Source organism: Choristoneura fumiferana, chromosome 21, assembly GCF_025370935.1.
Source record: "Choristoneura fumiferana chromosome 21, NRCan_CFum_1, whole genome shotgun sequence".
NCBI classification, from domain to species: Eukaryota; Metazoa; Arthropoda; class Insecta; order Lepidoptera; family Tortricidae; genus Choristoneura; species Choristoneura fumiferana.
This window is the reverse complement of record NC_133492.1, coordinates 14103416-14118260: the sequence shown is the minus strand read 5'-3', so window position 1 is coordinate 14118260 and position 14845 is coordinate 14103416. Positions and strand designations below refer to the sequence as shown.

General features: G+C 39.0%; 1 protein-coding gene across 8 annotated transcripts in view; it reads left to right on the top strand.

Moving 5' to 3' along the window:
* The first annotated feature begins 153 nt into the window (after positions 1 to 153).
* Positions 154 to 14845, top strand: part of ash1 (histone-lysine N-methyltransferase ash1) — a 59317-nt gene continuing 44625 nt past the window's right edge. The window contains exons 1-4 of one of the 8 annotated variants that reach the window (XM_074104257.1): positions 154 to 438; positions 843 to 924; positions 1381 to 1448; positions 2512 to 3066. In XM_074104257.1, coding sequence (XP_073960358.1) covers positions 1383 to 1448; positions 2512 to 3066 — 621 coding nt within the window. In that variant the 5' untranslated portion in view covers positions 154 to 438; positions 843 to 924; positions 1381 to 1382. Of the gene's footprint in view, positions 439 to 598; positions 618 to 684; positions 766 to 842; positions 925 to 1380; positions 1449 to 2511; positions 3067 to 11002; positions 12116 to 14845 lie in introns of those variants that run through there. The other 7 variants (XM_074104264.1, XM_074104259.1, XM_074104258.1 and 4 more) reach the window with 7 other exon arrangements.

The window sequence follows — 14845 nt, the reverse complement described above, 5'->3', positions numbered from 1 at the left end:
ATTTTAAATTACCATAAATTACACTACGTCACGAACACCATATTATCCAAACAAACAAATTTGCTGCCTTGCAAATACCAAAAGTAATATTGTTTGATTCATCATACTTGTCTCAGTTACAATACTGTTTCATAATTGATTATAAACCATCTTTTAGGCAACTTTCCATGCATTTTGTGAGTGACGGTGACGCCATTTTGCGCAATTCATTATACAGATAAATTTGCTATAAGCATCTCTTTCACTCGCAACCAGAATGTGTGAGCAAAAAAGAGGAAGCTATCGAATTCTCTAGCTTTCTCTTACGTACCTAGGCATCTTTTCTAACTATATATTTTATTTTATTTGAATGAATTGTAAACATGGAGGCCAAGTGTTGTGCTCTCAAGTGAAGCAACTGCGTTTATCTTTGCATTAGAGAAGTTTATTATGTGATTAGTAAGTAGTAACATGATACTTTTATACTACGAGTTGTTTTGCATTTAAATCTAATCAGCTTTCTTCGATAGTATTCCAGTTATGCATGTAAACGTATGCACTTATTTGGCGCCAATGTCCTAAAAGACCGTTACTCCTAATTATTACCTTGATGTTATAAAAAAAGATTTCATTTCACGGTAATAATGTGCTCACTTGGTAGCGGTACCTAAGCTTGCTTGATTCAGTAATGGTACAATGTTACGTCGCGATAGAAAACTCGTCCTCAGTGTTGCTCGTCAGATCTGTCATTTCATTTCGACTAATTTCGTACCATCACAAATCATGGTATAAAAACAGGATATATTCTCGAAACGGTTGCAATATTCTTCATCATTTAACGATTACTTTGTATTATTTTGCAGGGAAATGTTGTTTTTGTAAGTTCAGTGATATAATGCGGGAATTTATGCAGTTGGACTTGGAAACATCTTGACCAACCTTGAAGTAAGTATCTCGTACTTCAATTTATCTGCGTGCTTATTGGATTTTACACCAATACTACCTAAATTAGTGGGCTGGTGACTAGGGATGCATGTTTTATGCCAGACTATAGTGCCTTTCATTACCAATTCAACAAGTCAAAAGCTTTAGTACATAGCAATATAAATTTAAGCTACTTACATTAACTAATGTTACTACTACACAATACAGCTATAAAGTTTTTTTATCAGGCCAAAGCTCAATTCAAGGCTGCATCAAGTACAAGGATTTGTTGCCATTCCAAGTTCTTATCTTGACTGTTGTTACTTACTTAAAGTAGTTTTTGTGGAGGGAAGAACAACTTGAAACATTTATTTGAAGGTGTTATTATAATCTAAAATACTTCACAAGAAATAAAATACAATGTTGTAAAATTAAATATTGTTTGAGTTAATTTTATTTTTGAATTGTAATTTTCAGAAATGGGTACTGAGGTGCCGAAGACCCATGATTCAAGTGGAGAATCAGATTCCAATTCAGATTCACAGGTATGTACGTAGTTAATAAAATTGAACTTGCTATAATAAGAAGTAAATCTGTAAAAAAATTGCATCCTACTAATAATAGTAATTTTGGTGAAAATAAGTTCTTAAGGCACTACATTAGCTACAATTCACCAGAAAGATGCTTGAAGATATCTAGGGGACTCATCCAAAATTTGAAAATCAATATGTATCATCCTGTCCCAGTAAGTCTCATTCTAAATAGTATTAGTGTAAGCAGGATGGCATGCAATATAGTTGGAATTTTAAACTTTGTAATACAAGGCCAGATCTCAAGCACAAAGTAACACACATTTTTTGAGCAATTGCTTTTCATGTAAATTAAAGCCTGCTTAGACATTTTCCTACAAAATGTAGAAAGATGTTAATCACCTGTTATGGTGTACATCTCATCTCATAGCAACTATTTTTAAGCTATCTTTTCAAATAGCAGAGATATAAAGGTTTGAAATTCAAGATTAGACACAGAAAGACGACTTGCATGTGACATCACAAGCCAGTAGCGCCATACTAGCTGCATAGAGAAAAGCGTTTTAGAAAGAGACATATATAAATTTGTCACACTACAGATATTATGCTCTCCCTTGCACTGAAACCACGTCTCTGGATGCAAAGGCCTGTCTAATGAATCTGTCAAAAAGCATCGCTTCTTCTGAAAGCGGTTGACTTAGAATTACATTTACACCTCTCTGTCTCTGATGTCCTTATTCTGATCATATTCCAAAAGAAAATGAATAAGGTCTTTAGTCTTATTACAACCTATACACAAAGGTGATTGTACAACTATCATCAAGTTCAAAAAACAGTTTGGTGGAATGTGACCAGACCACACTCAAAACATATGTCTATTTAACCATATTAACCCTGAAGCATTAGAAACCATTATAATTTTCTTATAAGGTAGTTTAGGTATGTATTGCAGTATTTTTCAATCAATCAATCAATTTTGAATGTTTTATTAATTTATCTATACCATGATTAACTGCAATGGTTTCCAATTGTAATAAACAGTTTTAACTGTCAACCCTTCATTTTTTAATAATTACAGAATAGCAGTTCAAGCGAGTCATCTGGGAGTGATTGGGAGTGCTCTGGTGCTAAGCAGACGTCTGCTGCTAAACCACACTTCTCTGTCACTTCCTGCGATACCGGTCTGAGGCTCAAAATTGCTGCAATACCTCCAAGAAAAGTTTCCCCTAAGAGGAGTGCTAAACCATCTGTCAAAACGAAACCATCTGAGGTAACAGAAACCCAGAAATCAAAAGTCAAAAAGAAACCATCAAAACTATCAGATAGCAGTTCCAGTTCTGAGTCCTGCAGCAAATGCTCATCTGATTCTTCAAGTGACGATGATGTGCCTCTGAAAATTGTTTCCAAATCTTTGCCGAAGTGTTCTCCTCAGAAAGCATCTAAAAATACTAAAAACTCAACAGTCAAAAGTGGTAGTGATGATGAGAAGAGACTCAGTGATGCTATTAAGGACATCAAGGCTACTAAGGACAAGCCAAGTGCTTCTAAGGGTAATGCTGTGAAAAAGACTAAATGTGATGAGACAGTTCAAGCCACTGAAGTAAAGAAAGGGAGAGGGCGACCGCGAACCAAGGTAAGTTCAGCTGCTTTTTAATAACATCATTTAAAAGCTTAAAAAGTACTAGCTAACACCCAGGGATTTGGCAGATTGGGATAATTCCTTGTCCTATGGGAACTTTAAAAAAACCATCCGTGTGATGGCTACATGATGAAGAAATAGTCTAAGCTCCCATTGCATGAAACCCAACCTCACAAGATCAGAAATGTAATACAGTGATAGATAGTACTTAGGAACACTGGATTTTAGTTGGTTGGTAAAAAATCCTGTGCAAAATTTAAAGTTCTCATCAGTACCAGTAAATATGGCAGTCAGTCATTCCGTTACTTTCTTCTTTTTTAAACAATGGATATTGGGATAAAATTAAAACTTTTTGGGATTCTAGACTTGAGTAGGTATGAGCTTTTTTTTAATGTATGACTCACTTTTCTTGGCCCTAAAATAAATATGAAATACATATTGAGTGTTAGAACTACAACCAAAAATTGCATCTGCTAACGAGTTTGTTAATGTCTGAATATAATGTACATCAGAGGTTCCCAAATTGGTCCAGGTGGATCCTCAGGGATCCTTGGCAGACCAGACAAAGGTTGGCGTAAAATAAGAAGGGGTTTAGTAGTTTTACAGTTTTAGGGTCAACATAAAACAGTAAAATTTTGAGTGCTCTATGAGAAAAAAGTTTGGGAACCTCTGATGTACATCTTGTCTTATGACATTATAGCAAAGGGAGGCCCCAAACCTTTGTTTCATATATTCCCATAGGCGTGCATTGGGTCAATTCCAGGGTAGCCAAAGCTAGTTTGCGCAACAGCACTGTGCTGCCACCCGCCACACCAGGGCAGACACTGCCTATAATGCTGCCTACTCAATGCACACCACTCCTAAATTATACTACTAGCCATATTTTACAGTTCTAAGAGTAGACCCCTGCTTACCTACTTAATGTTGCGGTTTTGCAAATGGACCCCTCGTTGGTCTTCGCTTCGTCGCCCCTTGGGGGTTAACGAAGACCACTTAGGGCAATGATTTTATAAGTAAGATACGTCATATTGTACCCAAACACAGCAGCAGCATACACACATTCACTTTTTATGTCCTTTTTCCTCCCGTTACGAAAGTCATGCTTGTCCTTTTCCTTGACGTCACATCAACATGGCAACCACGGTCTTATTATGTTTATGATACACATGTTTAAAACAAGTGAAATGTAATAATTTTGGTTTACATATGTGTGATATTGATATGTGATTCCCTGAGCTTTGTTTTTCTAGCATAACTAAAGCAAACCAACGAGACGAGATAAATTATGTCATGCATGAGACAGAAACGGAGCGTAATAGTAATAATTAAATGACGTATCAGACAAAGATGAAGTATATCTCGTCTCGTTGGCTTTGCCTTAGTGCATTAACCATATAGCTAGAAACACACTGACGCCGGAGGCGGAGCGGTGCGGTGCGGCGCGGAGGCGGTGCCGGTTGTAATATTCGAGCTAGCAGCATAGAGGACACACAGAATACAGCGCCACGCATATTTCCCGCGCGGTATTCAGTGCCCTCTTTCACGCTAGCTCGAATATTACAACCGGCACCGCCTCCGCGCCTCGCCGCACCGCTCCGAATCCGGCGTCAGTGTGTTTCTAGCTTAACACACGTCAAATGCCAAAAATGCCCAAGCCCTCTTGGTCTGAGAGGAGGCCTGTGCCCAGCAGTGGGACGTATATAGGCTGGGATGATGATGATGATGACACGTCAAATGGCGCCATAAACCCGATTAGACGTAAGTACCAAGCACGTGCGCATTGACTACTTTTGAAGAGCGACTTAGAGGCCACAAGAATAATTGGTGTCTGCTGTACGGGCGCGCTAATGACATAATAATATTAAACTCTTGTAATAATTTAACATGATTGAATGATACCACTGATACTATTTCAGGATAGACTTATCAGGATTGACAGATGCGGGTTACCTAATGATTCGCCGACTATTTTTAGGCAGATTATTGATTGGCAGACAACGTTTCGTCGAGTAACGGTACGCCGATGAATTTGTACGCAGATGTATTGTTTCGCAGACTAACGTTTCGTAACTCAACCTTTAGCAGACTATTTACTTGGCATATGAGTCACTAAGTCGAACAACTATTTACAGAAATTCGTTTAGCCTATTAACCACTACACATTTTGCACATTTGGTCGAACAACATTTCGCTTTTGTAACGGTTGAACTATTATTCAGTGCGCATATCAACTTTTCGCATCTTTTCGTTTCGCATGGGGAATGGAATGGCATTCAATACCGCGAATGTGTGTGGATTACACTATGGCGTTATTAGCATTTTTACACGCCGTGCTGACCACGCATTCTTTATGATTTTCTTATGTACCCTCACAAGTTTTAAACATATAACGCAAGTAATAAACGTATTTTTGACCATCGTTTGTATTTATTTTGTATTGGAGTCTAAACAAACAATGTCGCGATGCTAGCAGTTCGGTTCTGGCACTTCGCCGGCCGCTGCCGCGGCACGCTCGCTTCGCTCGCTCGGCTCGTGCGTTGTTGGTCGCAATTCTACCTAACACTCCTCCTCGCTGACGCTCGTCGTCGCACCTAACTTTATTTTGATAAAAGCTAGTGTAAAATCCTACCTGTCGTTTGGCCGATATTATCTACGCAGATTACGAAACAAAAATCGACTGAACATTAAATCTACTTAACAATATGAATGCCATATGATAACTCTGCTTATTGTGTCTCGACGAACAGTTGCTCGGTTTACTGAAACAATTATGAAACAAACAATCTACTAAACGTAAATCTGCTTATCGCTATTCTTCCTGCCGACTACTCGGCGAAACGAATAATAGGCGTAACGAAATTATACCAAACGTTGCTCAGCCAAAAAAAAAATCTGCCAATAGTTGTCTGCGAAACGAAAATCTGCGTAATGAAACTCGGCGAAACGACAGGTCACCAATAATTTAACATGATTGAATGATACCACTGATACTATTTCAGGATAGACTTATCAGGATTGACAGATGCGTGATAGACTTATTTTCTTTAAAAACCGTTAATAAACATTAATTCGTTTTTAAAGAAAATAAAAGTAATTAACTTATATATGTATTAAGAAGAGTTCTATCAGACCACATTTTAAATTTTCATTAATTTTTTATGGAATAATCGAGAAAAACTAACAAAAATGCAACGTTGCCAGCTCAGCAGGTATAAACGCTCTTAACATGGTAGGAACAGGCAGAACTATTTGCCAGGCTTTCTACTTTTACCCAACGTACATAGCGTAAAGCCGAAGCCGTGCTCGCCTAGTGGTTTGACCTATTGCCAATCAAGCAGAGGATCGTGGGTTCGAAGCCAGCCTGGCACGTCATGAGTTTTTTAGAATTTATATGTAAAATTACATTCGAAATTTACCACGAGCTTTACAGTGAAGGAATACATCGTGACGGCGAAGCAATTTCAATGGCGTGTGTGAAGTTCCCAATCCGCACTGGTCCCGTGCTTGCATTCTCTTTTTTTTATATAAGAGGGGGCAAACGAGCAGACGGGTCACCTGATGGAGAGCGATCATCGTCGCCCATGGACACCCGCAACACGAGGGGAATCACAGGTGCGTTGCCGACCCTTTTAGGAATAGGTAGGCTCGTTTTTTAAAGATCCCTAAGTTGTAACGCTACGGGAATGTTGCCGCTGTAAGCTGATTCCAGATCTTCCTCGTGCGATTCTCATTCTGAGAGGAGACCTGTGCCCAGTAGTGGGACGTACATTATAGGACGAGATAATGATAACATAAGCGTAACCTTTACTCGAGATTTACTCCTGCCCTAAACTCTAATGAGCTTCTTTAGTACTTTTACCCAGTGTCTGGTTCTCACAGCAACAGTTACGGTAAATTCTATCGCTTAAACAAAACTTAAGATTCCTCCAAGTTAACCCACGCGCAAATAATTTGCAAAACATTCGTTATTCAAATACAGGTTGCAAACAATAAATTTACTTAAAGCTCAAGTCTACCAAGTAAAACGTGAAGCATTATAAATGATTGAAGAAAGAGTATTGCTTTGTTCATGAATTTATTTTTGCAGAACATAGGAGTTAAATTTGTGATGAAATTACCTGTGCCCTTTTCTTTAACTGATGTTTCATTCCATTTCACGAAGCTGTTTTTTTTTTCATTTTATTTTTAAAAAGGAAATTGTTTATTAAGGGGCTACCCGAGGTTTTCATTTTTTTGTTTACACGATTTTGAAAAAAATGAATACTTAATTTTGTATGATTGTTTTAAACATTGTCTGAAAAAAAAATACACTGATTTCGTATCTCTATTGACGTGAAAGATCTAACATATACGAAATCTACATATTTAATCTACATCTTTGACGTCTCTAAAAAATGGTCGAGGGTTTTCATTTGAAACTAATTATCACAAAAGTTATGGCCAGAAAACCAGTTTTTTGGCCTAAAATTGTTCAACTTTGATGCCAAATATCTCGAAGACAATGAACTTTGAAGTAAACATGGGATACTAAATTGCTTAATCCGTTGTTGTTAATATAATAAGCTGCAAATGAACTAAGGAATTCAGATTGAAGGTCATTGGGGCATGGGATCCCCTTAAGATAATAAAAATATAAAAGAACATGGGTACATATCACAAAATCAACTGGGTAGAGCCGCACCGTCATCGAAGCCAAATAATTTGGCTAGTGGCTTAAATCGGTGCCGTGTACCACGAATGCACATGCTGGTGGCACGGATTATTGAAATAATAATGCGTGATCTTAGCCAACCCATTACTAAACAGTACACTTAGTGTAAGTTTTCGGTTACAAAATACGTCTCGATCGCGTTGGCGTTAAAATCTCAATTTATATGGAAACACGAAGAGCGCCTCTAGCGGATCGTTTGCGTGTCGCAAGGATGGTAGTATATCAAAACTCACAAGAAAAACAATAACGGTTAAGTTTTCTTGAGAATTATTAGTAGTTTAAGAGTACTTAAATAGCAGGCTAAGGTTTAAAATATACCTAAACTTGGAATATTCCGTACAAAATACGCAATCCTTAGAAAAATATTAATTATTTTTTTCGTAATGAGAGAGACGGAACCCTATTTCGGGCGTGTCTGACACGCTCGTGGCCGGTTTTGAAATCTCTGTTACTCCCTTGTTTTCGATTACTTTTTAAACTTCCAGTCAAACTGCAATTTACATTTTAACTGACATGCAGGTTACTTTAGTATAATTAAATTATATTCGTTGATGCAGGTTCATCAGGGTCTACATATTTATTTGATTCCAAAATTGCGATATGTTCTTAAATAGTCTGTCGTCATTTGAAACATATTTAAATAACACACTCGTCAAGGTTTACAGCACCCCTTTCAACATTAACTTTATGATAAACGGGTTCGGCGGGGTACTTAATAAATAAGTTACTGTTGAATTACTTGAAGGGAACCCCAATTCTTTGTCGTTTTAATCTAATCCAGTTTCTTGTTCACACAAAAGCGCTTTTATTCATGTTTACCGCGCCGTTCCGATGTTATGAGACCTTCTCATTGTGCTGGGCAATAATTTATTAATTGTATCAAAACTGACGCAGATGCACATCGCGTCCTGTGCTTTGTGCAGCCTTGTTTGCTTATTCATAAGCTTACATTCATGATCTGTCTTCATCATAACCGTTTTATGTAAAAAAAAACACTAGCCGATTTGAAGTCCTTAGTCATCATTCATTAGCCACTTCAGATGGTGGATAAAAATCAGTGTTACGTAATGTTCTGCTTTTTTAAAACTTTATTTCAATTATCCGTTTAAAAATGGTGCGGTTGAAACACCAATATAATATAATATCACATAATATAATAAAACAAGTAAAATGAAGGTGTTGTCTGTTCCACACTTACTTGATATGTCGGTGTTACAGGATGACTCTTTACTGAAGCAGGTCGACCATGATCCCAGAACATTAGACCAATGTAAACTAATGTAAGCAATGCCACAGATGCTTTGCGTCAGCGTGCGTAACAAAGTGATGAGTAAACACATCTCTAAGACGCGTGTTTACGTGAAGAGATTGCCAAAGAAAGTACAATCCGCTTAGTTATTGTGCTATTGTTTGCGCGGACGACGCAACAGTTATTCGGTATTTAGAATGATTGATTGTCTCTTTGCTCTGTGGCTGGTTCGGTTTCGTTGTACGTTTAACATTTAGGTATGTGGATTGCGGTGAAAGCCGTTGTTTCTATTCGCAACCTAATTTGCATTTGTGTGCTGCATTATTTTATTACTTAGCTTAAATCAAACAATCTCTGTTGACTCACTTTGGCTTTGATTTAGTACTTAATGCGGTACAATAGTGCGGAAGCCATTGTCACTTAATTAATGAACGGATCGGAACAATTTTTAGGCCTACTTGTTATGTTAGCACGAAATCCTGAAAAAATAAAAAAATATGGAAAGAATTGTTCTTCAACTTCTAACCATTAACAGGAAGCGTAGACTCGTAAACACGTGGCCTCAATTGCTATATTTAACTTTTGTACATGGATCTACTAAGTATGAGGTCATTTTACAGTATCTAGGTCTGAACTGTAGATTTTATTGCTCATCTAACTACCTACTTACACGTCCGAGCAAACAATGAAATATCATTGCTCGCCAAATAGAGCACAAACGTTTTGTTTATGCCTCGATGTGAGTTATTGATTTCGTGGAATGTACTCGTAGCTTTATTAATTTAAAATGTAGTTTCAGTTTCAGCAGATTATTTTTGTCGATTCCGAGAAAGTCCGAGCTGTTATAACGGATTTTTTATTTGTGGGGTGAAAACGGAATCGTTTTGCAAATTCAATAGTTCGGTTGCCTTACTTGATTTGACTTGAAGAATCTAGACTAGTCACTGTTAGCACCATTATAAAATGGTTGCGGCATGGAGACGCGGTCGTTCACTTTGCGGTTTGCGGCCTAATAAATTGCATAATATTGTTGTTAGTAAAAGGCGACTGGCTATAATGCTGAAACCCTTATTAAATAAACGCGTTTAGCTTGTATCAGACACAGTTATAATTTAATTGGTTTCATATCTGAAATATATGTCTAACATCTAGGAATTACATCCATCCATCCATACTAATATTATAAATGCGAAAATGTGTGTGTTTGTGTGTATGTTTGTCCGACTTTCACGTCGAAACCGGGCGACGGATTGACGTGATTTTTGGCATAGAGATGGTTTATGGGCTAGAGAGTGACATAGGCTACTTTTTATCACGAAAAATGCAGTTCCCGAGGGAACAGCGCGCGAAAACCGAATACCACGCGGGCGGAGCCGCGGGCAAAAGCTTGTTTGAAATAAATGTAACACTCCATTTAATTGGCCGTATTCGGTGCTACTTTTTTAATAGAGGAGAGGAACTCGTTGAGCAGGTTTAAGGTGAAACATGACGTCGTCTGTGTAAGCAGTCGGTTTCGGGGGCCCAAAAAGGATATTTTAGGTTGTTAGGTGATAAAATAATCGTCTGTTTATTTAAGCTGCAAAGAAGCGTCGATATCTGTTGTGAATGTGCGATTTTGTACGATCGAATCTTAAGTAAAGCGTGCAACGTGCATTATTGGTAGCAATTAAAAGTTTGTTGTGATAGTGTAAAGTGGAAGGTGCGTGGTGGCGCATGGTGTTACGTTGGCAGGGGTAGCCGAGCGAAGGGGTAGATGTGCAGCGTGCAGCATTTAATTAAGGCGGTGGGTGCGCTTGGCTCGCGTGCCGGCCGCGGTGCACTTCCGGCGCGCCCCCGGCCGCTGCGCTTTCCTCCCCCGGCGTGGAAAGCGCGAGCGGTCGTCACCCGCTCGCTGGAATTAAAATTTTTCACGTAAACTGGTTTGATAGCGCGTACGGTGGCGGAGTGGGGGTCGCGAATACAAGCCGCGCCGGTCATTAGCTGCCTCGCGGCGAGCGCGCGCGCGTGTTGACGACTTACGCGATCTCAGCTCGCTCGCGGCGCAGGCGACCCGAGATCTCGCTTCCCGCCAATCAATTTTATTGACTGCTGTGATGTGCTGTTGTGTTAAACTAACATGGATCTTGTTTACGACGAACGCTAGAAAAGTTATCTTCAGTGCGGTGATTAAAAGATTTTGTCATATTTTGTATTTTCAAAAGTTTCTTTTGGGAACTAAATATTTGCCTCAGACAAACACCTCGTGTTGATGTCCCAAATATTGTCGAGTAGGTACTCCAGTTCAGTTAATATGTGGAGCGTCTCTTATCACTAAGGCCCGGTTCATTAATTCGTGATCATGTCAGTATTATAATGTGCCTCGCGACACTAATTTCATGCAAAACAAACACCTAACAAGCGGGTGATAAGCGCGTCGCGTGCGGAGAGGCGGCGACGCCGCGGGGAGCTGTTGCCGAATATCCCTTATCAAACGTTTAGCCCAAGGTCGCGCGTTATCAGTCTCCTCCGTGCATAGCCGATGAATTTGTTCCGAGATTGCGCGTCAATGCAAATTAGTCATAATTACGATTGCATATTTTCTTCTCCGGCATGCTAATAATAAAATGGCAACATTGTGATAAAGACATCCAGCTCATAAATAATTGATTAAATGATCATGATCAACACACCATACGGACTCCAATTAAAAACGCTTCCTTATCTGTCTGAAAAATATTTGATTCCCAAAATCGAAACAAGTGAGTGTTTAGGATAATTCCGAAACGAATGTGTGTGATGTATGTAGATCGCGACCCAGTTGCGCGTGATTGAGGATAAAACAATATAAATAGCCCGTCAATGCTAGTGGACGAGAGCTTGAGCTATTCGGCCAGTCGCGTGGGCTAGTTACAAGTGTAACTCAAAAAGTACTCTGGACCCTGGTGAACAGTTGTCTTAGTGCAGTGATTAACTGTGTGGTGCAAGTGTGTGATGCTGGCATGATGCGGCACTCAGCGAATGCCGCTGCATGGACGGCGCCAGGAGAGGTCTGGGAGTACGTCAGCCAACTGGTCAGCTCTTACCACGACCAGCATGATTGTCAGGTGCGAACTTATTTCTCTTCTTAGCTTTGAAGCTCGTATCGTTGATTTTGGAAGAGCCATTTGAGAAGACGAGTGAATGGAGTGGGGTATTTCATTTCATTCATCATTAAAACCGTATTCTGTAAAGAAGGATACGTTTAAACGTCGGTCATATTAGAAAGTCTGGCATGGCATTCAGTAAAAGCTGAGGTATGGAACTCGCTGAAGTATATTGCTGGGGTTAGTAATGTAGTGCATAAAACGCAGTTTTTAGAGTTCCTTAGCCAAAATGGCAAAAACGGAACCCTTATAGTTTCGCCATGTCTGTCTGTCCGTCCGCGGCTTTGCTCAGGGATTATCAATGCTAGAAAGCTGTAAATTTGCACGAATATATATGTAAACTATTCCGACAAAATGGCACAATAATGTTTAAAAAAAATTTTTTTTTTAGAGTACCTCCCATAGACGTAAAGTGGGGTGTTTTTTTCTTCTCATCCAACCTTGTTGTGTGCGGTATCGTTTGATAGATCTTTCAAAACCATTAGGGGGTTGCTCACACAATTTTTCGATTCAGTGATTTGTTTGTAAAATATTCAACTTTAAAGTGCAAATTTCCATTAAAATCTAGCGACCTTCCCCCCCCCCTCTAAAAATTAAACCGGTGGGTGGAAATAATTCAGGATGGTAGTAAGTATATCAAACTTACAAGGAAAACTATAATGGTTAAGTTTTCTTGGGAATTATAAGTTTAAGAGTAATTAGCAGCCTAAGGTATAAAATATACTTGAACTTGGAATATTCCGTACAGAATACGAAATCCTTAGAAAAATATTACTTAATTTTTTCGTAATGGCTACGGAACCATATTTCGGGCGTGTCCGACACGCTCTTGGCCGGTTTTTTTTACAGTAAACCGCTCACTTCAGCAAGTGAAGTCACTTCACTTGTTTGCACAATGAATAATAGGTATTGCATCTTATTTGTCAGTTATCGTAAAATCGTTATTCGTTTTCTTCCTTCACAAGGTGATGCACTTGGTTATTTTCTTTTATTTTCCAAGGAATTATTTCAGTGTAGGTATTATCATTATTCATATCTGATGCAACGATTTACGAACTGTAATAAATTCTCGACTCGTCATTTTCGCAACGGCGCGGCGCCTCTTGTTTGTGCATTACCATGATAAACATGTGTCCGAGTTGGGGCAGTACAGCAGCCTTGAAGTTTCAGCTGCGCAGTTGCTCAGAGTGGGCGGACCCAACCACCGCGAAAACTGTTTACTGAATAGTACTCTGTAATTTTTATTTTCTGTCGTTCAAATAGTTGTTCAGACAGTATATTGAATAAACTTTTTCGAAGGTCTAATGCAGGTTCCCAAACTTTTTATTTTGTAGAACTCTAGCCATGTCTTTAGGCTTCTGGTAGCCGCGCCATTAGCCAGAACAATATCTGGGATCTAATGCTCACACATACTCTATTCATTATATGCCTTGATCGATGCAGACAATAAATCGATCATACCTTCCGCTTTGCACGTGTGCTACATTCAACTTAACGTGTACGCAGCTCCTAGAAAACCAAAATATCGTAAGATAAATAACGCGCTATGATATCGTCTATAACCATATCGATGGAGCGTGAACACGTCAACAAGGGGTGAAGAACAGACCCGGTAGACGTAGTTCCCAGTTCCCGACGCATACATTAGCCGGCTATCTGGCCGAGCGTATCGATAAACAACACGTGTGACTCACCGGTCTATAACGCCTCTTGTAATTCACATGTTCGTAATTGCATATTCATGCGCGAGACCTACTTTACCTGAGTGATAGGTAATTTCCTAATTTATGGTTACTTATCCTAAAAGCAAATTAGACTCGTTTTGAAATAAAAATTCTAGATGCATTATTGTCTAACACACTCGGATTCACCATCATTTTCATCACTTCTTTCTGTCACACGGTATAGGATGAAGTTACAGAAGTGGTGAAAGCGATTACGAGCGCCCGGGTGCTAGGCAATATGGCCACAATAGGTGTCCAATTTTCCATGTATCAGTCCTCATGATTCAGGTGGCGATTTAACTCCAATTTGCTTATGAGAAGACGACAGATTAAACTCTATAATCCCATGTTTGTATCCTAACCTTTTTATCACATTTTTGCAATTGATTTAAGTAGTATAAGGGCTATTCACCACGTAGTTTCTAGAGGTGAGACGTATTTACTGGAATAGGTTTTGGCTTGGACGCGTGAGTACGCGTTCCCGCCCGCGATTCTTTTAGCGTACGAGTATTTAGGAGTACGGCGGCTGACAACGTTCCGCCAACTTGAAAACAAGCTGTTATGTACACTTTTTAACTGAAAAAAATATAAAAATTGCTGACAGTCCTAAGCCTGTATGAAGTATGAAGGGAAGTTTTTAGTCGGTATTTAATATAATTTAAAATTAAAAAAATATGAAGCGTGAAGACTGAACTGTGACGTGGAATTCGATTCGATTTTGTTCGATAATATTCGTAAACCTACTAAAACTAGTACGATGTATACGCAATCACAGGAGCGTATTTACGGGAATAATTTTGTTTACGCAATGAGTCAATTGAGTTAAGTACTCGTAGATAGGTACTCGTGGACCTAGTCTTTGGATCTAGTCTTTTTGTGGACGCGTACTCGCAAGACTCAGTCCGCGTTTTGCCTAGTACGTCTCACCTCTAGTAGTTTCATAATTAAGCGTAAATATACTCGTTTT